At 55.8% G+C, this 24,199-nt stretch overlaps 2 protein-coding genes across 16 annotated transcripts in view; one reads left to right on the forward strand and one right to left on the reverse strand.

Annotated features, from left to right (window-relative positions):
• TKFC (triokinase and FMN cyclase) overlaps positions 1-20,544 on the forward strand; it is a 23,116-nt gene extending 2,572 nt beyond the window's left edge. For 5 of the 6 annotated variants that reach the window (XM_043549620.1, XM_043549622.1, XM_037899416.2 and 2 more), the window contains 14 exons: positions 74-255; positions 1,256-1,334; positions 1,732-1,821; positions 2,222-2,256; positions 2,333-2,417; positions 2,493-2,582; positions 3,046-3,162; positions 3,690-3,809; positions 4,509-4,646; positions 5,374-5,480; positions 5,750-5,853; positions 6,059-6,092; positions 6,430-6,519; positions 7,116-7,582. In XM_043549620.1, coding sequence (XP_043405555.1) covers positions 74-255; positions 1,256-1,334; positions 1,732-1,821; positions 2,222-2,256; positions 2,333-2,417; positions 2,493-2,582; positions 3,046-3,162; positions 3,690-3,809; positions 4,509-4,646; positions 5,374-5,480; positions 5,750-5,853; positions 6,059-6,092; positions 6,430-6,519; positions 7,116-7,277 — 1,433 coding nt within the window. In that variant the 3' untranslated portion in view covers positions 7,278-7,582. Of the gene's footprint in view, positions 1-73; positions 256-1,255; positions 1,335-1,731; positions 1,822-2,221; positions 2,257-2,332; positions 2,418-2,492; positions 2,583-3,045; positions 3,163-3,689; positions 3,810-4,508; positions 4,647-5,373; positions 5,481-5,749; positions 5,854-6,058; positions 6,093-6,429; positions 6,520-7,115; positions 7,583-9,923; positions 10,002-20,281 lie in introns of those variants that run through there. The other variant, XM_043549621.1, reaches the window with a different exon arrangement.
• The window catches only part of LOC102935475 (lysosomal membrane ascorbate-dependent ferrireductase CYB561A3), a 12,950-nt gene continuing 2,159 nt past the window's right edge, over positions 13,409-24,199 (reverse strand). For 2 of the 10 annotated variants that reach the window (XM_037899419.2, XM_037899421.2), the window contains exons 2-6: positions 18,083-18,289; positions 17,784-17,992; positions 17,507-17,661; positions 16,660-16,816; positions 13,409-16,095 (exon numbers count right to left, since the gene is read on the reverse strand). In XM_037899419.2, coding sequence (XP_037755347.1) covers positions 16,081-16,095; positions 16,660-16,816; positions 17,507-17,661; positions 17,784-17,992; positions 18,083-18,266 — 720 coding nt within the window. In that variant the 5' untranslated portion in view covers positions 18,267-18,289 and the 3' untranslated portion in view covers positions 13,409-16,080. Of the gene's footprint in view, positions 16,096-16,659; positions 16,817-17,506; positions 17,662-17,783; positions 17,993-18,082; positions 18,290-18,671; positions 19,055-19,120; positions 19,146-19,272; positions 19,310-19,360; positions 19,705-20,592; positions 20,899-21,761; positions 22,032-24,199 lie in introns of those variants that run through there. The other 8 variants (XM_043549624.1, XM_037899424.2, XM_027828076.3 and 5 more) reach the window with 8 other exon arrangements.

A 24,199-nucleotide genomic window follows, 5' to 3' on the forward strand; every position in this document is an offset into this window, starting at 1 on the left:
AGTGAGGTGGGAGGTCCCTCCTAAGAGTGGCAGAGAGCAACTGGGGCACCTCGCTTCCTTCTGTCTCCCTCAGCCGGGACGCTGCTGATCGTGAAGAACTACACTGGGGACCGGCTGAACTTCGGGCTGGCACTGGAGCAGGCCCGGGCGGAGGGGGCCGACGTGCAGATGGTGGTGGTAGGTGACGACAGCGCTTTCACCGCGCAGAAGAAAGCGGGGAGAAGAGGGCTGTGTGGCACGGTGCTCATACACAAGGTGAGTGGGATGGGGCAGCCCCGCAGTGGCCATTCACTGTGCAGGGCCCACTGCAGATCAAAACCACCAACCCTCAATTACTTTCCCAGCAGCCTTGGATCCAGCTCTGCCTGCTGGAGTCAAATCTCCTGGATAGCCTGAAGGGGTCTGATCAGCTGTTCCTGTCCAGGGGATTTAGCTGTCCACATCCAGGGCCCCGGTTGCAGTGCCAGGGACTCTGGTGGGGTTGTAGCTGACCCCATCTTTGCTCTCCCAGGACAGTCAGCCTGGTCACTTTCACTTGTGCATCTAGTCAGGGTCCAGCAGAGGCTTTGGGGCCAGCAGGAAGCTGTGAAGTTTGGGTTACAGGCTCCGCCCACCCAACCAGGAGTGTTTGAATTCAGGCACAGAACTGTCTGCATTGAGTTTGTTGCTTTAAGTTGTGGGGGAATGGTTCTCTGTGATGATTAGCTCTAGGCAGTCACTACTGCAGTGACTTATTTGTATCTCCTAGCAAGTAGAGGCCAGAAAGATCAGGGCTCCATTGTACCCGGTGCTACCCAGACACAAGGAGAGTCAGTCCATGCCCTGAAGGACACGTGATGGAAATGCACAAGACAGGCCAAAGAAATATCTTTTTTTTTTTTTTTGCGGAAGGGACCTGGAGCGATTCTCACAGGCAGTCTGTGGCAGAGGCAGATATTGAACCCAGGTTTCCTGGGTCCCAGCCCAGTGCTGTAGCCACAAGACCATGTCTGTTTGCATCCACTTCGTCTCATCCATGTATTGGGAGCTCTCAAAGGGCGGGACCATCTCTTTGGTGTGTGTGTGTGGTGCCCAGCATAGTTGGCCTGGTCCAACGTTGGGGCCCGTGGGTGCTACAGTAGCATGCATGCTAATCAGATGCCTTGCTCCGCGTTGGGTTTTACCCCTGACTGCGGCCCTGCATCATGGGCTCAGGGCTGGCTACAGGGAGGAGCAGCATCCTGAGTTGGCACTGACGCAGCCTTTCTCCTGGCAGGTGGCTGGAGCACTGGCAGAGGCAGGGGCGAGCCTGGAGAAGGTTGTTCACAGGGTGAAGGCTGCTGCAGGAGCCATGGGTGAGTGCTTAGGGACTCCTGGCATGGGCTGGGGTGGGCACCACCTCCCACCATAGTGCCCAGGAGCTGCTGATGGGTGAGGGAGGGGGTCTGGAAGGGACGTGTGGCCCCACAGCAATAGGGAGCTCCCCCCGGGAATGTCTCAGCCAGGAGATCTCAAGTCCCAACCTAGATGGTGCCCCCATGCCTAGATGTTCTTCTAGACCTGGCACCTGCCCCTGCTCAGCCCCAGCAGGGCTGCCAGGTAACCTCTGCCTTCCTCCCTCTAGAGGGCTTGGCGCTGATTACAGCCTGGAGTCGTTCTCCCTGAAAACATGGAAAGATCCCTCTGGCCCAGCATCCCTGTGCCTGTCACCAGCGAAGGTGAAGTTAACTCTTTCATTCCCTCCCCATGCAGGTACCTTGGGCGTGAGCCTGTCCCCCTGCAGTGTCCCTGGCTCGGGGCCTACCTTTCAGCTGGCTCAGGACGAGCTGGAGCTGGGCCTGGGTGAGGAATTGCCTCCACATCTGTGTGTCTGTTGCCTTGTGCCTGTCCTGCATTTGGCTGCATCCCTCTGCCCTTGTCTCCCTTCAGTCTGTGGCTGTCTCTCTGGGGGTGGGGACTGGGTGTTTGGGTCCAAAGGCGGTCTAGGTACCCATCACCTACAGGGCCCATGGGCCTGAGATGTTCATTGTCAATGGTGCCTAAGAATCCACTGTTTAGGGTCCCGGGTACGGGCCGGGCGGCCGTGCTGCCCGAAGGGGGTTAGGGGCCAGGGCCAAGCAGTTCCCACTGGTCACTGTTGTGGGTGCCCATGGCCCAGGCCCCATCTCTGGTTTGGGATCGGGTGCTGGCAATAGGGGTAGGGAGCAGTCGGAGGCCTTGGTGACCCCTCCTGTCTCCGCAGGGATTCATGGTGAGGCGGGCGTGCGCAGGATGAAGGTAGGTTGGCTCCCCCCTTGCCTGTCCTCAAGTCTTTGGCTGCCCCACTCCCATCCATCTCCTCCTCTCCCTGCAGATGGTGCCGGCGGACGAAATCGTCAAGACAATGCTCGATCACATGAGCAGCTCTTCCAACGCCTCGCGCGTGGCCTTGGAGCCCGGTGAGTGACCCCTTCCCCTGACCTGCCTCCCCCTGTGCAGGGCAGGGCTCACACTCACTCTCCTCTGCCTTCCAGGGGCCTCTGTGGTGCTGGTGGTGAACAACCTGGGCGGCCTGTCCTTCCTGGAGCTGGGTGTGGTGGCCGGTGCGGCTGTACACTGCCTTGGTGAGTGCCTGGCCTGGCCTGGCCCAGAGCTAGTGGGGTGGGGACAGGCACAGGACAGTGCAGGAGGAGGGGCTCAGATGGGAGGGGATGCAGGGGGGTCTCTCTCCTCCTCCCCATGGGTAGAGGCTGTGCCTGGATTGTGTGTATAATGCTCCCCAGATGTGTGCCTAGGGCCCCTCGGCACTGCACCCTGGACCTCTCTGCCCTGGATTTCTGGCCTTGGATCATCCCACGAGGTCCTTTAGCTTCCATTCCCCACCCCCTGATCTCCCTGCCTGGTCCTGTTCTTTGCCATCCCACTGGGAGGGAGCGGGGGGAAGAAGAGAAGGGACTGCTTCCTTCTCCTTCCCTCCCTCCCCTGCTCCAACCCCTCCTCCATCACCTCTGCGATCCCATTGCTGGGTCCCCACTGAGCTCTGGTTACTGTTCTGCTCGTCACAGTCTCCCTTTCCTCTCACCCCAGAGGACCGAGGTGTTCGCGTTGCCCGAGCCCTGGTTGGCACCTTCATGACGGCGCTGGAAATGGCTGGTGTGTCCCTCACCCTCCTGCTGGCAGATGATGACCTCTTGGGACTAATCGGTGAGGCCCTGGGGCATCGATTTCCCCTTGGCATTGGGCTGGGGGTTATACAGGGAATGGGGGCAGGGGAGGTACCCCCCAGTGCCGAATGACTTTGCTGTGGGGAAGGTGAGGCTTTCCCTCCTGGTGTCAGGGCTGGGGATGAAACGGGGGTTGATGGCCCTGGGTGAGGGGCCAAGGGCCATCTTTCCCCCACGAGAGGGATGGGAGGGAAGCGATGCTCTTGGGGTGCCAGAGGCTGGCAGCAGTGGGACCCCTTCTGGCACACATGGGCAGAGTAGCTGATGCCCAGCTCCTCGGGCCCTTGGCCTCAGTGCCTACGGTGGTGGCATCTCCTGGGGCTGGGCCATGAGCCTGGACTGGGCCCAGCAGTGGGTGGGTTGTGACTGGCCACAGGCAAAGAGGACCCTGTGTTTCCTGGCCTGCCCTGCGCTAATCCCTCAGCCCTCCCAACCAGACGGCTGGGAGCCAGGCCCTACAAGGGGCTAGGGTTCTGGGCCTCACCCTGCCGTCTGTCTTCCCCCTAGATGCTGAGACCACAGCTGTGGCCTGGCCCAACCTGGCTCGAGTACCTGTGACAGGCCGGAGCAGAGTGCTGGCTGCACCTGAGGAGGGACCTAAGGTGGAGGAGCCCATCCCAGCTGGAGGTACAGAGTGGGGCTTCTGCTCCTGGTCATCGCTGGACAGGGCTCTAGGGACGCTGGCCGAGGCCCTGCTATTGCCCTGCCTGCTGAGGGCAGAGGGAATGGGCGCAGTCCTGAGACGGGCAGGGGGACAGAGAGACCGAGCAGCCCTGTTATGCCTGCTGCAGGGGGGGAGCGTGGGGCTGAGGAAGGGCTGGCCATCAGGACTCCTGAGTTATCTCTTCAGGTTGGGGGTTGGGTCCAGTGGGTAGAGTGCGGGGCTGGAGGCAGGATTCCTGGGTTCTATCCCAGCACTGGGAAGGGAGTATGGTCTAGTGATTAGAGCATGGGGGCTGGTGTTCCCATCTAAGCTGCTGACCATCTGTGATCATAGGCAATTTACTTCTCCCCTGTGCCTCAGTTTCGCCATCTGTAGGACAGGGTACTGTTGGTTCCTTTCTGCCTGGCTGGGGGGAAATGGGGGTCTGTGCTCCTGGACTCGCTGACATTTGTAGTGTGCTGTATGATGCCAGGGCAGAGGGCACTGGGCTGAGATGGGGGCAAGGCTGAGTGGGACACACAGGCATGGGTATGCGCGTGTCACAGGATCTAATGCCCGGGCAGTGAGTGTGCGAGGGCACAGCCATGAGTGTTGCAGGATCAGCCCCACATGCCGAGCCAGGCACCTCCTCCTACATCTAACCAGCCCCCTCTCTCCCTCAGCCCCAGCCTCCCAGCGGGTGCAGCTGGTTCTGGAGCGGGTGTGCAGTACTCTGCTGGGCCTGCAGGAGGAGCTCAATGAGCTGGACCGCGCGGCGGGGGATGGCGATTGCGGCAGCACCCATGCCCGGGCTGCGAGGGGTCAGTGCTGGGAGCCAGCCTCTATCCCACAATCCATAGCAGCTCCCCCGGGCTGGGGCTCACAACAGGCACAGGGATCCCAGCTCGCTGGCTTCTGGGGGTGGCCTCCTTCCCTCTGTGGGAGGGCAGAGGAGCTGGCAAGCTTACGAAGGGGTGAGGAGCATCTCAGTCCAAAGTGGACAGTTGTGATCCAGCCCTGGCCAGGAAGGACCAAACCAGCCCCCTCTGGTAGAGGATCTCCATCCGCTTCCTGGCTACCCCTCAGTGCCCACAGCCACGTGAACTGGGCAACTTGGGGCTCAGGCACCCTGCACTGAGGGAGGGGTGGTCGCCCTGGTGCTGCCTGTGGTGCACCCACTGAGAGCACTCTGCCTGCTCACTTCCAGGAACCAGCTTCATTATCCCCTGGGCATGGGGCTCCCTTCCCCTCCATCTGGCACATCCCCCCTGGAGGGCATGGGGCTCCCCCCCCCACATCACCCCTCCAGGGGTACAGGGTCCCATGCTGGCTCCCCAAAGGCCCCGATAGAGCAGGGGTCCCAGGCTGGCTCCCCATAGGACTTTGGATCTCAGGATCCCTCCTGCGCCCCAGGAGCATCCTGTGAGCTCTGCCCGGTGCCCCTCTGCCCCCGAAGCCCTTGCTATTCCTGGGGTGGGACCGGTTGGAGGGAGCCAACTCTCAAGCCCAGCCCCTTCACCTCTCACCCGAGGTGCCGTGTGTCTCCAGCCATACAGGAGTGGTTGAACTCGACGCCCCTGCCTGCCCGACCGTCCCAGCTCCTCTCCACCCTGGCCAGGCTGCTGCTGGAGAAGATGGGGGGGTCCTCAGGGGCGGTGAGTGCCACAGATGGGGACTTGGGTAGGTTTGTCCTCGCTGAGCTGATCCCTGCCCCCTGCCATTATGTGCCTTGCATTATGGCCCTTGTGGGAAGATATGAGGCCTGCGGGAAGGTTGGGGGTGGTATATGGATTCTGTGTCTGATCGCCCTGTGGGAGGGATGGTATTTCATCACCTCGGGGGAGTAGGAGCCCTGCCATCTCTGTGCCCATCGCCCTGCGTCAGGGTGGCACTGCTACTGAGCAGCCTGGCGTTTCCCTTGTAGCTGTACGGGCTGTTCCTGACGGCGGCTGCGCAGCCCCTGCAGAGCCGCAGTGACCCCACGGCCTGGGCTGCTGCCATGGAGGCCGGCATCGAAGCCATGCAGCGGTGAGTAGAGCCCGCAAGGCGGGTGGAGGGTCATGTGGGTCCAGGGGGAAATTGCAGCAGTGCCTGGCCCTGCCAGGAGAGGGGGGACCCTGAGTGGGAAGGGCAATGGGGCATTCCCACCCCTACCAGCAGCCTGTGACCCCTCCGCGGTGGGTCCATGGCACTTCTCCGTGCTCGCTACTGATCCCTTTGCTTTCTGTGCCAGGTATGGGGGAGCCGCACCCGGGGACAGGACCATGGTGAGTGACAAGCAGCTGCCCTGCCTCCTGGGCACATGATGTGATGGGGACTAAGCAAAGCTCTGCCCGTGCCCGTTACACTGCCACTGGGGACCCTCTTGGTGCTATGCCTGCTCCCATCTACAGGCAACACTGAAGGCAAGGGAGGCCATTCAGTGCGGACACAGGGGTATTCCCCATCTGGCACTGCCCCCTGCTGGCTCAGGAAGGCACTGCCCCCCAGTGAGCCCCAGAGGGATCCAGGGGCAACCTCTGCTCAGTAACCCCGACCCCAGCCACTTGCCCCGTCTCCCAGGAGCCCTGCCCTCACCACTCCTTCCACTTGTGTCTTGGGCAGCTGGATTCGCTCTGTGCTGCTGCTGAGGAGCTGCGTGCCCTGCAGGCCCCTGGCGCCGACCTGCTGCCAGTTTTGGCCAAGGCAGTTCAGGTATTAGAGCTCACTTCCCACCAGGCCCCACCCTTCAGTGGGACAGGGAGGAGCTAGTGAAGGGGTGGAGCCTGCAGCTGAATGGGCCCCTGAGCGGATTCCAAAGCCGCATGAAGGGAGTTGAATGTGGGGCTGTGACCCTGTTGGTCTCATGAGCAGAGTCGGGGCAGGCAAGCCCTTGGGCACCTTGAGAAAGCTGCAGGAAGGGGGGTGAATGGCTCTTAGCAAGAACTGAGCCAAAGCCTAGCATGAGACATGGGGGTGCTGTGTCAGTGGACTGCTGTCTTTGATGGAAATGTAAAACACAGGCCCTGGCTATGTCCAGACAGGAAAATTCCTATGGTGCAATTTGCAAAAGCAGGGGGTGATGGGTATCAGCAGAGCTCTGGAGGTGCCGAGATAGCAGGGGAGCTGTGAATCAGGATTGAGGAGCATTGGCACAGCTCAGGGGGGCAGGATGGAGGGGCATCGGGAGAGTTGTAGAGGGAAGCCCCTCTCCCCCAACTACTGGCTGCATGCCCGACCCAGTTGTGTTCCCCATGTCCCTTGGGGACACTCCCGCCCATAACCTGCTCCCTCCCGTGGTCTCTTGGCAGAGCGCAGAGGCTGCGGCTGAATCCACCAAGAACATGGAAGCTGGCGCTGGCAGGGCCAGTTACATCAGCTCGGCCCGCCTGGAGCTACCAGACCCAGGGGCCGTGGCAGCAGCAGCCGTTCTGCGCGCTGTGCTGGAAGGGTTACAGAGTCAAAGCGGGTGACTCTGCCACCTCCCCCTGCTCCTGAGCACCTCCCCCACTTTACCCTCCTCCCCCTGCAAGTCCCTGGGGCCCTTCTGTGCTGACTTGCACACCCTTTGTAGGCAAGACAAGCAGAAGTGATGTTAACAGGAGTCCTGCCAAGAGCTGGCTCAATGCTCCTGGATCTGCCCAGAGCAGGAACTCATCGGCGGGAATGGGGGCCAGCAGGGAGACTGTGGTCATCCCTGTGCCCCCTGGCCCCCCAGTTCATCCCTGCTACTGGGTGCTGTGAGTGCGGTGGCTGTAATAAAGAGTCCTGCCCCAGAGATGATGGCCTGTTCCCTTCTGTATGTTAAGGAAAAGTTAGCACATGTGACTCCATTTTGGTTTGGGGCCCACCATTGTCTAAAAGCAAGCACATCATGCACCAGGAGGAGTGTTCCTTAGATACTGCATTCCTGTGAAAACCCTCCTCCTTTTCTCCAGCCTGCCTTGACTCCCGATATCTGTTCTTTGTCTGTCCCTAACTCCCTATCTCCTGGCCTTTGATGTGAGGCCTCCCATCCTGATAATAAAAGTTACTGCTGCATTGCTTTAGGACCATGCTGTGTAATTAACATACTAGTTTAGCACGAGGAATGCACCAAGCAGGGATAGGTGGTAGATAAGAAAAGGGTTTGTTTATTGGCGAAGGTTTCCGATGCACGAGGGCAACATGCTTTGCTAAGAGGTATATAACCTTTGTATAATCTGTATTCTGGCTAGCAGGGGGGCACCACGCTCTAGCGTAATAAACTTGGTGTTTTTTGGGAACTCTGCAGTTGTGGACTTTGTTCATGTGCCTCAGCCTAGATTCGAACTGTGTGTGACCTATCGGGTATAATTCGCAGCAGTTGTGGGCGTGACCTATCGGGTATAATTCATAACATGTAGCAGCAGCACTTGCCCACCCGCCTCGTTTTCACAGCACAGAACAGGCTTGAAAAAGGCTCATGTAGTGCCCATCTTTAAAAAAGGGAAGAAGGAGGATCCTGGGAACTACAGGCCAGTCAGCCTCACCTCAGTCCTTGGGAAAAATCATGGAGCAGGTCCTCAAGGAATCCATTCTGAAGCACTTAGAGGAGAGGAAAGTGATCAGGAACAGTCAGCATGAATTCACCAAGGGCAAGTCATGCCTGACTAATCTAATTGCCTTCTATGATAACTGGCTCTGTGGATGAGGGGAAAGCGGTGAACATGTTGTTCCTTGACTTTAGCAAAGCTTTTGACGTGGTCTCCCACAGTATTCTTGCCAGTACGTTAAAGAAGTATGGGCTGGATGAATGGATGATAAGGTGGATAGAAAGTTGGCTAGATTGTCGGGCTCAACGAGTAGTGATCAATGGCTCCATGTCTAGTTGGCAGCCGGTATCAAGTGGAGTGCCCCAATGGTCGGTCCTCGGGCCGGTTTTGTTCAATATCTTCATAAATGATTTGGAGGATGGTGTGGATTGCACCCTCAGCAAGTTTACAGATGACACTAAACTGGGAGGAGAGGTAGATACGCTGGAGGATAGGGATAGGATCCAGAGGGCCCTAGACAAATTAGAGGATTGGGCCAAAAGAAATCTGATGAGGTTCAACAAGGACAAGTGCAGAGTCCTGCACTTAGGACGGAAGAATCCCATGCACCGCTACAGACTAGGGACCGAATGGCTAGGCAGCAGTTCGGCAGAAAAGGACCTAGGGGTTACAGTGGACGAGAAGCTGGATATGAGTCAACAGTGTGCCCTTGTTGCCAAGAAGGCTAATGGCATTTTGGGATGTATAAGTAGGGGCATTGCCAGCAGATCGAGGGATGTGATCATTCCCCTCTATTCGACATTGGTGAGGCCTCATCTGGAGTACTGTGTCCAGTTTTGGGCCCCACACTACAAGAAGGATGTGGAAAAATTGGAAAACATCCAGCAGAGGGCAGCAAAAATGATTAGGGGACTGGAGCACATGACTTATGAGGAGAGGCTGAGGGAACTAGGGATGTTTAGTGTTCAGAAGAGAAGAATGAGGGGAGATTTGATAGCTGCTTTCAACTACCTGAAAGGGGGTTCCAAAGAGGATGAATCTAGACTGTTCTCAGTGGTAGCAGATGACAGAACAAGGAGTAATGGTCTCAAGTTGCAGTGGGGGAGGTTTAGGTTGGATATTAGGAAAAACTTTTTCACTAGGAGGGTGGTGAAACACTGGAATGCGTTCCCTAGGGAGGTGGTGGAATCTCCTTCCTTAGATTATTTTTAAGGTCAGGCTTGACAAAGCCCTGGCTGGGATGATTTAGTTGGGGATTGGTCCTGCTTTGAGCAGGGGGTTGGACTGGATGACCTCCTGAGGTCCCTTCCAACCCTGATATTCTATGATTTTGTGAACAGCTTCTTCCCCCTTCACTCCCCCCCCCCCCACCTGGGGGTGTTTCTGACTTCAGGGTTACTCTAAAAGCAGCCCCGCTCTGATGCTGAACGGCGCCTCCTACTGCTGGCGCTCAACTCCCTTAGGCATGGACAGCAATAAATTGCACCAGCTGAGCAGGGAGAGTACAGGCTGTGCCTGGCTGTAGCCTCTCCCCCTGCCCCCACCCCCAGAGGATTTCCAAGCACCTCCTTCCAGCTGTTGGTGAATTAATTGTTCCCTCCCCAGGAAGCGGGGTCAAGTGGTGTCCAGATTCCCTATTGCATGGAGGAGAAAACTGAGGCAACCAGCGCTGACGGTCACATGGTGAGTCAGTGCAGAGCTGGCACTAGCTCTGAGCTCCAGAGCTGAGGTTTCAGCCCTGGCCTATGCCTCCTCATACGATGCACCTGGGTGTGCCTGTCAGGGTTCCCTCCCCACTCTGAAAGACCCCCTAAGTTTATTTCTACCAGCTTAGGTTAAAGACTTCCTGAAGGCACAAATCCTTCCTTGTCCTTGGATGGGTACTGCTGCCACCACCAAGTGAGTTAGACAAAGATTCAGGAAAATGACCACTTGGAGTTCCTGTTTCCCTAAAATATCCCCCCAAGCCCCTTCACCCCCTTTCCTGGGCAGGCTTGAGAATAATCTAACAACCAAATAGGTAAACCAGAGTCTTAATAAACAGAACTTTATTATAAAGAAAAAAAAAAAGTAAAAGAAGCATCTCTGTAAAATCAGGATGGAAGGTAACTTTACAGGGTAATCAGATTCAAAACACAGAGGATTGCCCTCCTAGGCAAAACTTTAAAGTCACAAAAAAACAAGGATAAACCTCCAGCTTAGCACAGGGAAAATTCACAAGCTAAAAACAAAAGATAACTTAACGAGCCTTGCCTTATTTACTTACTCTTTTTGCAATACTGAGACTCATTTTAGGAGAAGGAGTTTTCTGACCTGATGCTGCTCTGCTTCCCCAGGGAACACACAAACAAAGCCTCCCCCACCCCGCCCCCTTTGAAAGTATCTTCTTTCCCCATTGGTCCTTTTTGTCAGGTGCCAACCAGGTTATTTGAGCTTCTTAACCCCTTACAGGTAAGGAGGAATTCTAGGCTACCCTTAGCTGTATGGTTATGACAGTGCCCAATTACCAGGGCCCTGTGCTACAGCAAGAGGGGACAGGGCAACCACTGAACTGAGCAGCAGAGTTTCCAGTGGAGCACAGGAAAGCCATTGGTTGTGGGGCTGTGCTCATCTGCCTCCCCTACCGTGGCACAGAGAGCCATAGCTGAGCTGTGGCAAGACCCTGCCTAGAGCGCACAGGGCCCCTTGTTACCAGGAAGCTGGGGACAGATGGGAGGAAGGGGGTGGCACATGGAAAGATTTACATCTGTCTGAGCTTGGCTAAGGGTTGCTGGGGCCACATGCACATGCTCCAGCAGCTGTAACGGCTACTTCACTGTAAGCACAGCACAGGCTCCTGCCACCTGATGAGGAACGGGCTTGAGCTCTTCCTGCTCTCCCCCTGCAGCTTTTGGGCGAGGTAGTACTGAGGAGGGATCTTTGTGTGTTCTCCACCTCCTCCTAGCAGGGGTCTCCTCTCTCTGTGCCTTCAGACTGCTCCTGGGGTGGGACCCTGCCCCACTCTTCAATTCCCCCTTCCTGTTGGGCAGAGAGCCAGGCTCCCCTGGTGTATTTGTTCAGCACTGCCTGGGCCGTGCAGGAGTTCCCCTGGTATGTCAGGGCTATGAATTCTCAGGAGAGCAACTCAGCAGGTCTGGGGAGGGATGTGGAGGGGGGCAAGGTATGGGGGGGGTCTCTGCATATCCTGCAGCTGGGTAGAGAGGAGGGGGCAGGGGCTGCGAGTGGGAAGCACTGGGATGAAAGAGCAGAATGAGACCGTGTCTCAGCTTTGTAGTGAGATCCAGTGGGCTGTGGAGGCCAACTCCCTACACTAGCTGAGTCCAGTCCCTGCAGAGGAGCACACAGGGCCAGTCTTGCCCTGGCAGGGGTAGGTGACTGGGGAGCTCATTGCTCCCCACCATGACATGTGTTGTGCAGGTGGTCAGACTAGATGATCATAATGGTCCCTTCTGACTTAATCTATGAATCTGACTCCACTCCCTGTCGACCCTTCATGGCTACTATGCAAACATTTTATGCTTCATAACAGCTCCTTTGCTGGGGTTTTGTTTATTCCTCAGCCCCAGCCTGTTATACCATGTGTTTCAGGCTTTGCACCTCCTTAAAAATAGTTACCACCTGCCCTCTCTTCGGGCTTATGGTTACTTTAACTCCATGCCTCTGTTCTCCCTAGCCTTACCCTGCTGAAGGGATCACACTGCTCCCCACAGCTCGGTACTGTTTATTCCCGCCCTGCAGGGCCTAGCTTTGTGCAGAGGGGCTAGCAGGCCCTTTTTCCTCTAGGTAGAGCTTTTCCCTGGGCTCTCTTCAAGCTCTCCCTTGGCTCCCTTATCCTCCCTAGGTATAGTCTGAGCAGGTGTTGCTCCATCCCTCAGCAGGCTGCACCTGTTTAGTCTTCAGGGATATTGGACCTTCATTTAAGGGGCCAGCCCCCTGAGATAGAGGGCCTGGAGCAGGGGACTTCCCTATCTCTGTCACTTGAATCAAGGGCAAGGGGGAAGAAGTATTGAGGCCAGGCATAGGTCTCATTCCACAGATCCTGAGCTGGTTATTCCAGCCCAATGTACCACTGTGAAACCTGCCACAGGAGAAACCTGCTCAGCCAATGTCCCCTGGGAGAGCAGGAGCTGGCACCAGCCCAGCTGCACAGGCCACATAGCGCTTCTGGAGGATTGCCCCATGCCAAGGGCCATCTCCCCTCCACCCCACCTACACACCCACCCAGCAGGCAAGGCTTGCAGGCTGCTAGGGGATCATGAAACAGGGCGAGGTGCTGCCAGTGTGTGGTGTGCATTGTTGTGAATCCAACCAGGCAAGGGCGGCTTCCTGGACCATGGACCAGCAAGGGCCCAGCACATGGAGGGACCAGCTGGATGATGCCACAGGCAAACACTGCACCAGCTGGGGGAAGGGTTGGAGCTGACCAGAGTCCAGGACTAGGCTGAAAGGGACCTAGGAGCGGCAGGGAGATTATCCTTTTCCTGGGTCAGCACAGAAGGGAGACTAGCTTTTACCTGCCGGAAACAGTTCTTCTGGCTGCTGGCACAATTCATAGCTCCAGCTAAGCCATGACATGGCAGCACTGCTGGGGGTGAGAGGGGGTTTGAGACATGAGCCCAGGTAACTAGCACAGGGGAAAGTGAGCAACCGATGTGCTGGAATTAAAGCAACAAGGAAATCCAGCTCTGGGCAGAGCAGCAATACACACACACACCCTTCCTCTCTCCTGGAGCAAAGTTTGCAGACGAGCACAGGACATTTGAGGCAAAGGGCTAATTCATCAAGCCAACAGATCAGAGCACCCTGCTGGCACCAGCCAGTTTATGGAGTTGAATAGCTAAAAGGGGTATCTTTACCCTGGCAGCCTGCACTGCTAGGCTCTTTGTCCTGCCTCGCTCTGATGAGCCGGATCAGTAAGGGTGTCCTTGCTCCTAGACTGCTCGAGCTCGCTGGGGGAAATGTACCTGAAAGTCCTCTTGCCTTTGCTGCACTCCAGCTGGTTACTCCCAGCACTAAGCAAATTGAGCAACAGCTGGTTTTTAGGAGGCTGTTTCCACCCCTCCCCCAAGACGACACCCCCTTGACTCCAATTCCAAAAGGATACCATTTATTAAACAAAGGGTAGTACCGCCACCGAGGCCTCAACATTTCAGAATAGCCTATTCAGGTTCCCAGCAAGACATCAGAAGTACCCCAGCTATTAATATGGCTAATGCTAGAGATAGGAGACAAAGCCCTGGAGAAGCCACACACTTCAGCCAAGCTTATGAGAGAGAGACACACACAGCAGGCTGGAAATACACGTCCCAGCTTGGAGCTTTAAGTTATGAACTCTTATTAGCAAGGACCCAGCAGCCAGCTCCCCTCCCTGGAGTTAGGTAGATGTCCAGGCTACATCCCCATGAGCTATCTTTGCAACAGTCACTCTAGTTCATTCCCGTAAGCCCCAGTACTCAATGGGATGATGCTGGATTGCACTCTGCCTCTCCTGGGTACAGAAATAGCTGCTCCAATTGCTCCCACTGTCTGCTTTGGCCTCCTTTTTTCCCCTTCTGCCCAGGGCCACGTGATTTTTTCAAGGCTGTCTACAGAGCTGGTTGGACGTTTTCCACAATCTGTATCAATCAGCTCTTTCTGATGGAAAAAAGTCAAAGCATTTTGGGGAATGCCTGGAGTTAGCTGGACATCTGGGGAAATCATCCCTGTCAGACATTTCACTATTCTAGGTAACAAGCCAAATTGAAGCATTGCCCCATTGAAACAAAAGGTGTTGAGACAGTCAAACTGAAATCCTCACTGTGCTGTGTGTCACACAGTCCCGCCACCAATTTAGCATCCCAGCTCAGGACAAAACCAGAGATTTGGAAGTCTGAGAATTTCCCTGGGGACAGAAAACTCAAATTCCAACCAGCTGTAGCTGCATTCCACCTCTCCAGAAGGGTGTACTGAGCCTCTGTATGAATGCTATCAAACCCCCTGGGCTGGGAAGGCAGCTTCTCACATACAACAAATACATTTAATTGCCTCTCTCTGGAGACGCTTCTAATGAAGCCTCTAGTATCTTCCTACAATCTCCGCTTGAGCCACGTGGGCTCGCTCCCAATTTACCGCAATAGCATACACCCCGAGAAGAACTCATAGCCATAGAGGATAGGAAGGGTCACCTGTCCCGCTCCCCTGCAATCAGTCATGGGGAAATATTCCCCATTGAGTCAACCATACTCCCTGTCTGCCCTTCTCTTGGGCACTGAACCCTCCCCACAGTGTCCCTACCTGTTACACCATGTGGGGATGGGAGGGATTAATACCTGGCTCTAGACCTGGTGAACAATTTAGCCCTAATCCTGTACATGAATCCTTAAACCAGAGTGAAGTATCTGCTTTGTAGGGACCCCTCAGCACCCCTGACAGATTCAGTGCCCAGAATGGACAGTATCTTGTCTCAAAGCTTCTGAGCAGCTAGTGGCAGATGCCACCAAAGGATGCATAAGCTACGAGTCCATTGTCATAAGTGCTGGCTGGGTCAGGCAACAGAGCAGTGAGTGTCCATTGTGCAGCCCCCAAATCACACCATGCCAATGGTAGCACGTAGGCACTGGGGGGAGATACAGCTCATGGTGCCTGCCCGCGCTGAGCTGGGACCTGGGAGAGGCCAGCCATGAAGGTTGTGAATGGGCCAGGCATTAGAGAGCCTCCAGGCCCAAGCACTTAGAAATTCTTGCTGGGATGGCTCTCAGTGCTACTGAGGCCAGAGCCAGACACCCCAGGTGAGGTAGGAAAGGCGGCCTGGGTTGTAGGACCATGCACGGCGGAGCTGTGCTACAGCCCCAGAGACAGCAATACAGCCTAGATCCAAACGGAGAGCTGCAGGTGAGTGGATTCTGAGCCTGGGCTGTTCTACTGGTCAGAGACGCTCAGTACAGAGTTTATCTGTGGATCCTGAGCAAAGGAGGGGCAGAGGAGTGAACAGCATGGTCCCGGACAGCTCCTCCCACCTTAGCATCCCCAGGGCAGTCGGGCACTGCAGCCAGACTCCCTGGCCCACCCAAACATCACAGCAATGCACGGACAACAGCTTCCTGCTCTGAAGCCCTCTCCTGGCAGGAGGAAATGTAACTGCTTCCTCCACTCAAAGAGCTGGGACAACGGCTCTCCAGGAAGGGAGAGGGAGTATGACCACGGCTGGAAGCAAACCTCATGGAGAGCAAATGCTCTGAGCTCTAGCAGAGGCTCTCCCAGACTTGCAGGGCACAGCACCAGAGAGCAGAAGTGGGTGGCAGAGCTAGGCAGGCATTGGGAAAGGGAAGCTGGCTGGAGCTTGGCACGTTAATGCCCCGGGCACATGCACGCTGCTACAGCTGAGCGGCCAACACAGGCTCCTTACACACAACCCGCCTCCCTCCTGCACAGCCGATGCCAGGGCAAGCGCCACAAAGCAGGCTTTTATTTTAGTTCAGGCCACTTGATCTAGGCCGGAGCGTCAGCCAGGGCTCCTAAGGCACAGCAGCACAATGGCAAGAGGGGCCAGGGCTGCCTGGTGAATCCCAGGAAGCAGCAGCACGTGCAGGAACCCAGAGCAGAAGGCAGGGGAGTGACGAGAGCAGCTGGGTGGAGAGGGAGCACGGAGAGTGCCTCCTCCCCTCCGTTCCACGCTGGCCAGGCTCCAGAGACGGCTTAGTGCCAATAGCAGGAGCACCGAGCTGCCCTTCTCGCCGGAGAGTCTGGGCAGCAGCTCCTCTTCCGGGCGGCCGCTTCACTTGTCCTAATGGAGCAGGGGCTGCGGAGAAAGAGGCCATGAGCAAGGCACCCCCCTCGCCCAGAACTGAGTCGCTCTCAGCACCACAGCACACCCCCATCTTGCTGCACCACCAGGACGGCTCCAGAACCGCCCTGGCCTTCAGTGCCACCATCCTGCACTGGACATTCCTGTCTGATCTCTGCCCCTGGCTGAGCCGCCGGTTTCCTGGCTCTTGTCACATTAGCAGGTGTCTTCCCAGGCAGATCACCGGCGAATTGACTCGTTATTTCGTGCCCACGTTTCCAATCTCATCTCCCAGCCTTCTCCTACCACCCCTCCCCTCACTCCGAACCCCTCAGCTCCACCCCCACCACACATCACCTCCATATTGGTGCACATAAAGTTAATTCCGGATGTAAAAAATTAGAGGAAATGTTGCACCCACTCTTTTCCTCCCACATCCGCCCTAAACCTGGCCTTACTGCAACACCCCACATACCCAACTCCTCCCTGATCCCCAATCCCACGGCAGCCCCTCCTGCCCATGCTGCTACTCATCCACATAGCCCATGTCCTGGGCCACCAGCAACATGGACTCGGTACCTGTCGGGCCTCCAGTGACTCTGACTCTGGGCGCTTCCAGGCCGGCTTGGCGAGAGCCCACAGCACCAGCAACCCAAAGACCAAGATCAGCATCCCCAGAAAATTGGCAAACCAGGCCTCAGGGGGGAGTCTGGCATAGGGAACCGTCTTGTTCGTCCTGAAAGGGAAGAGATGGAGCCACCGCCTTCATTTGGAGCCAGCACCAGTGCAAGCACCCTTGCCCCTTACAATCCCAGCTCCCTCTGGAGAGCCTCTGGGTGGGGAAACCCTGCCAGCACCCCCCTCAGATGGGTGGGGAGGGACCTCTCCCACATCCTGGAGCAACCATTGGGTCCTGTGAGATCCAGCCATGCCTCAACCCATCTCCAAAGCAGGAAGTTCTAGCCCCTTCCCTGGGCACCTTGCCCAGTCATCTGCACCACCCACTCCTGCCTGTAACAGCAGCTCGCAAGGTCTCGAACAGCTACCTAGGGCTGGGGATGCTTCCCAAGTCTCCCCGTAGTAGTCCTCTCTGCACCAAGCCTGCCCAACCCTTAGATCTTCCCTTCTGGGGCTGTCACCATTCAGCTGCTTGCTGGCATCTCTCAGTCACACAGCGTGTATGTGTGGTGGGGGGAAGTGACCCTACCCATGCTTGGGGTGACCCCAGACTAATGTAAGCCAAGAATGGAAGACGGGTGGGTAACTGCCCTGTTCTGTGCACTCCCCCGAAGCTCTGGTATGGGCCACTGTCAGAAACAAGACACTGGGCAAGATGGACCCTGGTCTGGCCCAGCTCTTAGGAGTGATGGGGGAAGCCCTAGGCCGAATGATGACCCACACACCCCACACCAGCTCTGGCACTCACAGACTGAAGAAGAGCTTCTCGTTGATGCCAGAGATGGATGCTGCCATGGCCAGCGCGAGGATGGTGGAGCCAAAGAAGACATGAATGGGCTTGTAGATGATCCGCAGCCAGGCAGGGGACCAGGGTAACAGGAAGGCAGCGAACCCCATGAGCCACTAGGATGGGGGAACAAGGAAGAGTTCGGGGCACAGCGGATCAAGCCACGGCACAGGCAGCCTACAGCAAGAGGGAGAGCGGGGGCAGAGCTGGGCATCAGAGGGGGAGGCTGGGCACCCACCTGGCAAGAGAAGAACAGCACAGCCGTCAGCCCCAGCCAGCTGTGCAGCGAGTACATGTTGGGGGTGCCCGTGGCATTGTGGAACCCGAAGACGGCGACGAGCCCCAGCACGACCAGGACAAAGGCTGTCAGGGTCAGCGCCGCGTGCAGCAGCTTCCACGGGAGCTTCTGGCCCACCCAGGAGCTGGGCACCCGGTACACCAGCACCGCTGCAGGGGAGAGAGGCTGGCACACTCAGAGCAACTCCTGTATCCACGTCCCAGCCCCCGACGCGCCACCCAGGGACAGCACCCACTTACCCGCCCCATACAGCACCAGCATGCCCGTCACCATGAAGACCGGGTGCCAGTTAAACATCTTGGCGGAGCCATCCCAGGCGAAGCCTCCGCGCCAATGGTGGGACCAGAACCCTGTGAACACCACACACAGGAACCCCAGGGTGCCCAGCAGGGCCGAGAAGGGCAAGAACTGGAAGGTGGGCATCACTCCAGCAGCAGGGACTGCACCTGATGGGGAAAATACCACACCAGCTGATTGTACTGCCCAGCCTGTGCCCCGCTGCACTCCGAGCAAATCGCTGCCCCCCACACCAGACCCTGCACAGCCCACTAGGCTCTGCTGCCTCTCCCCCGCCCTCCCTTCTGCTGGGCTCCGTCCACCCCTCACCCACCCACCCTCCTCTTCCTCCGCCAGGCTCCATCCGCCCGGCTCTGGCCGCCCCTCGCCCTCTGCCGGGCTCTGGCCGCCCCTCGCCCTCCCCTCCGTCCATCCCTCCCCCTCCACCGTGCTCCAGCTGCCTCTCCACTGGGCTCCACCACCCACTTTCCCTCCTTCGCTCTCCAGCAAACCCTTGCCCACCCACCAGCCATCCCTCCCTCCTTCCCTGACCTCCACCTGGCTCCAGCTTCTGCTCCTCATCCGCCCTCCCTCACCTCCACCAGCCTCTGTCAGCTGCTGTCAGCCAGTGCCCTCGTGTCTCAGAAGGCTGGTTATAGAAGCAGAAGCGGGTGGAGCCCCAGAGTTAATCAAGCTGGATCAACAGCTGCTTTAAGTGCAGCCTTAAGTAACAAGCTGCAGGTGGGTGGGGAGGAGCAGCCGACTGCCCTGAGCCCAACCAGAACGGATCCTGCTGGTTGGGAGCCAACAGGGAAAGTCCCCAAAGACAGAGATGATCAAACCCCTGCAGCCAGAGCTCAGAGGGCAAGAGATGCCTCTGCCCATCCTGCAGCCTTCACTCCCCTTCCCCTGGAGGACAGCAGGGATCCCAGGTTCCCAAGCAGAGAAGAGCTCTGTTCTCCCCACTCCACCCCGAGGAGTCCCTGCCCTGCAGCACTCACAGACTGAGGACCTGTGCTGAGCCAGTCAAACCCAACAGCCAGGAGCTGGGCTTTGGGGATGCTGTGCCCATGCACCAGCCACCAGCCTGATATGGACCCAGCCCCCGCAGCACCGAAGGCGCTCCCACCAGTTGCCACGAGTATCCACAGACCGTGGGCTGGCCAGATCGCCATCCGGGACCCGGCTGGCACTGGAAGCACAAGCAGTGCCCAGCAGCCTTCCCAGGTGGAAAACACAACCTGATCAGCCACGGAGAGGGAGCTACATCCAGCCCAGGGGTTTCAGATGCTCCAAAACACCACCCACTCCCCCAGCGCCCAGAGAGAAAGGAAGGGCCCTCGTCACAGTCGCCGAGCCTCCGGCCTGCCACCCCAGCGGCTGCACCTGCGTTTGGCACTTCCTGTGGGGAAGCAGCAGGTCATGAGACCCTCCCAACTTCTGCTTTCAGATCAGCACTGCACGGCCGCTGGGAGGAGGGAGAGCACAGAGCTAAAGGCTCCTGAGACCAACAGTGGAAAGCTCGCTGTGGGGTGGGCCAGGGGAGGGACAGCATACAGGGGAGTGGAACTGATCCCCCTGCCTAGCTCAGCCAATGCTCAATCCTGCCCCTCAGCACCCCCTGCTGTCCCAGTCACAAGGCCACTCCCAGCTCTGTACCCCATTCCTGACAGTACCCCACTATACTTTTCCTGCCCTGTCCCCCTGCACTGGAGATTGAGTCTTTAAAGCCAGAAGGGATTATTAGGTCATTTAGTCCAGTGGTTCTCAAACTTTTGCACTGGTGACCCCTTTACATAGCAAGCATCCGAGTGTGACCCCTTATAAATTAAAAACACTTTAAAATATATTAAACACCATTATAAATGCAGGAGGCAAAGCGGGGTTTAGGGTGGAGGCTGACAGCTCGCAACCCCCCATGTAATAACCTTGCGACTCCCTGCGGGGTCCCGACCCCTAGTTTGAGAACCTCTGATCTAGTCTGACTTCCTGTGGAACACTGGGTAGAGTTCTTGGGGCGCCGAGGACTGAGTCACCTCCAGCCGCCAGCCAGAGGGAGCCTCGCTTGTGCTTAACTGGGTGACAGCTCCCTGACACCACCAGCCTGTTAGCCACCCAAACCATCTCCACTGAGCTAGGCCAGCCCTCACTTTGTCTTGCAGGTTAACAATCGGTGCACCCCAGTCCCCGGGTCCCTTCGAAGCTTTCCCTGTGATATCCAGCCTCTTCTCCACTGAACACCCACAGTAATACCAGCTCTGCTGTCCCCCTGGGTCCAGAGCTCACACCAGCTCCGGATCAGCTCCTGGTCTAATACCACAGCACTGAGATATATTTATAGTGGAAATAAGGATGATAAACTACCAGAGGTTCAAGATTCAAGAGATTGTGAGTAAGGATGATGGAAACAAAAGGGTTACATATAAAATAAAATCATAACACGATTCCTAGAGACTAAACTGAGCAAGCTAACCTTCCATCTAAAGACGTTTTATCTCACTTCATCCTTCGCAGAGTTTCAGGCAAGGCTGTGATCCCATTTTCGTGAAAGTAACCACACTGCCCAATTACTTTCTAAGTGCAGGACAAAGGGGTGTCTTCCTTGCCTTCCCCAGAGTTCACTGTTTGTACCCCAAGTCAGGATAACCCCAGGGGCTTATTGTCCTGTGTTTTGCTATCCTGTTGTTGTCGCATCCCCCTGTTGACTCTGTGACGGTGGGTTTCCACTGTCAGCTTACACTGCTTGATTTAGACGTCAGCAGACAGGTGACTCGACATCCTGCGTCCAACAGAAAACCCAGACCTGAAGAAGAGCTCGGTAGAGCTCGAAAGCTTGTCTCTTTCGCCAACAGAAATTAATCTTATAAACAGGGGTGAAAGTAAGCTGGTACAGGCCGGTATGGCGCACTGGTAAAAAGTGACCGCCGGTACCGGCCCATACCAGCCGATGTCAAAGCGCTGCTGTGGCAACACTTTAAGCAGGGTCCTTTGCCGCAGCAGCACTTTAACATCATTACCCCTTTTGCCCCCCCCCCGGGCCACCAACGGGGGTGGGGTGGGGGGGAGGAGCAGCTGCCCCGGGGCCAGCGACTTAATAGGGCCCGGGGCTCTAGATACTGCTGCCACTGCCACAGCAGTCCTTTAAATTGCCGCTGGAGCCCCTGGCAGCGCAGGCCAGGCAGCACAGATGGGTTGGCTGGGGGATGCTGACCCCCAGCCCCGCCCCTTCTGCCCGAGGCCCGGCCCCCGTACCGGTAAGTGTTGAGTGTTACTTTCACCCCTGCTAATAACAGATATTACCTTGCCCACCTTGTCTCTCATATCCTGGGACCAAATAGCTAGGACATTGCCAAACACCTGTTTGTCAGTTCTGCCTTGACGCTTCAGAAACATTTTCAATATACACGCTATGTAAAAAGCAGTCTGTGAAATGTACATACAATGCTATGAATGACCAGCATGATCCCAGCTTTCCTTTAAGACCTCACACAATATTCTTTGGTGAAGCAGAATATACGCATCAGGATATTCTTGTAACCCCGTGCTAAGTGGTGCTGAAGGGTTCTTAGGGTCACACGTAGGCCATTATATCTCTCCCTCCTACCCCCATGTGGAACCGAGTAACTTGTAACACTGCCCTACCCTACAGCACTCCCAGTCTGGCCTTGTGCTGCGATGGGACTTGTCTCTCTGCGATGGGACAGACTCTCCACACAGGGTCACGCTAACCCTGTGACTAAGTGCACACTAGCAAGTTCACAAGAACTGGTGGGTGGCACCTCATTTGCTTAGAGATCTGCATCCTCCACCAAAAATACACCCAACCACCTCAAGGGAGGAAAAGAGCTGCTCGTGGGTGAGATTACCAGCAGTAAACACTACAGCCTCCCAATGCTCTCTGAGAGTGGGTGGCTGCAAAATCCGATAGGCTCTGGGCTTCACTTTGTGTAGCCCAGTCTAGTGTCATTCCTCTCACATGTCTGCAGATGCAGGGACCTTCAGTCCTATCCACTGTGGTTTATACAGATGAGCACACATGGCCTAACCATGTGGTGATACAGGGTTTAATGTATGCAGCCACAGGAATCCTGCCGGCTGGATGGTCAGCAGTTAAAATGGCTGGAGGTCAGGAAAGAGGTCTAGGAACTGAAAGCTCTTTAGGACAAGTTTTATGCCCTCTTACTTGCATCCAGCACCCAGCACAATAGGACACCAGATTCTGATTGGAGCTTCTGCAATAATGGTCTTCAGCATGTATGTGAAGAGCACCATTTCCTAGTCAGGATCTCAGTGTGTTTGTTCATTGAGAGGTTAGATGAGATTGCTAAGCAAGCGGACAAAACAGCAAGTACCTCTCGGCAGGGACCAATTGGTTTTAATCATGCATAGCTGTAGACTCATGATCATTTGCACCGACGCCTCTGCCCCTGACTCACTCTGTAGCCCCTCAGCCTCAGCTTCCCCACCAGAAAAACGGGGATCATGATGCTTGCCTGTTGCCCAGGGAGGGCTGGGATGCATAAAGCACTTTGAGAGAGCTGGAGGGAAGGTGCTGTACAAACATATTACCTGTTACACCCATGCTTGCTGGGAACAGCACCCAGGACCTGCTGGTTCCCAGCCCCCTGCTAAACCCACAAAGCCTGAGGGAGGATTGGCAGGACCCCTGCTGCCCCCCCCTCCCCCAGATGGTGCAATTCCAACCCAAACCCTTTGGGAGAGGATGCTCCAGAGATCCTGGGAGGATTTCAAAGGAACAGAAAGCCCAATCCCATGTCCAGTCTGACACAATAGCACCAACTCCAAGCATCCAAAAGTTACAGGTCCAGTCCTGAAAAATCATGAGACTGGCTTAAAAAAATCATAAGGCCTTTTTTTTAAAAAATACATTTCGGGAGAACAAGCTGGTGGGAGAAATCTGAAGTGCAAAAGAATCAAAAAAGAATGAATGACTCAAAAGAGCTTGAGGGAGCAGGTCATGATAATGAGACCATCAAAAAATGCACACAAACTGGCCAAAGAAGGCTACAAAGGCAGTTGCTAAGGCAAGAATGGAGGCTGAAGAGGAATTAAACAGAAAACTGCAGGAAGATGATGGCAGGAAATCGGTTTTTGGGTTGGCAAAAAAAGAGGAACACTAATGCACAAGAAATTAAGAAATCTTCAGATGTGAAGGATAGGTACTGTGTGGTGCCTAACCCCAAACAGGTGGTAGGAGCTATGGAAAAAATATTTCTAAAGGCTGTTAAATGAGAAGAGAGTTGCAAGTGCAAGCACTGCTGATAATTTTGGGGAAGCCTCCAAAGGTATCGGTCGCTGTAGAAGAGGCAGAAGCAGCACTGAATAGGATGAAGAATGTTAAAGCATTTGGAGACGATGAGATAACTGTTGGTATGATCAAGGTAGTTGGAGATACTGGAGTAAAGTGGCATCATAGATTACTCAGAGTTTGCTGGGATCAAGCTAGGATACCAGATGGCAGGAGAATAGGGTTGACTGTGCCTCTCTGGAAGGGTAAGGGTGATGCAAATGATTGATCTGAACAGCTATTACAGCATCACCTTGTTAAGTCAGCCTCAAAGTCCTGGAGAGAATTTTGAAGGCAAGGATGAGGTGCACGGTGGAGGAGAATATAGGAGAGGAGCAACATGGCTTTAGGAAGGGAAGGAGTCAATAGACACAATATTTGCAATGAGACAGAAGTTTAGAAGAATGATAAGTGGAGGGCATAACTGCTATGTAGCATTTATTGATCTTGAGAAAGCGTTTGCAGTATTGAGATAGATGGGCAGGGGTGTTCAAGAAGTGATGACTGAGGAGCTGTATCAAGGGTCAACAGCAAAGGTGAAAACAATACATGCAATTTGAGAATTCTGAGGTGACAATCAGATTAAGACAAGGCGGTATGCTGAATCCACCTCTCTTCATCCTAGTTATGGAGTTAATTAGTAGGAGAACCAAGTCTGTGGAGAGAGAGAGAAAGCTAACATATGCTGGTGACCTGGCCCTTTTGGTTGACAGCAAAGAGGGATTAGTAAATATCATAGAGTGGGCCTCTGTTTGAAGGTAAACATAAAGAT

The sequence above is a fragment of the Chelonia mydas genome, chromosome 6, assembly GCF_015237465.2.
Source record: "Chelonia mydas isolate rCheMyd1 chromosome 6, rCheMyd1.pri.v2, whole genome shotgun sequence".
Taxonomy (NCBI): domain Eukaryota; kingdom Metazoa; phylum Chordata; order Testudines; family Cheloniidae; genus Chelonia; species Chelonia mydas.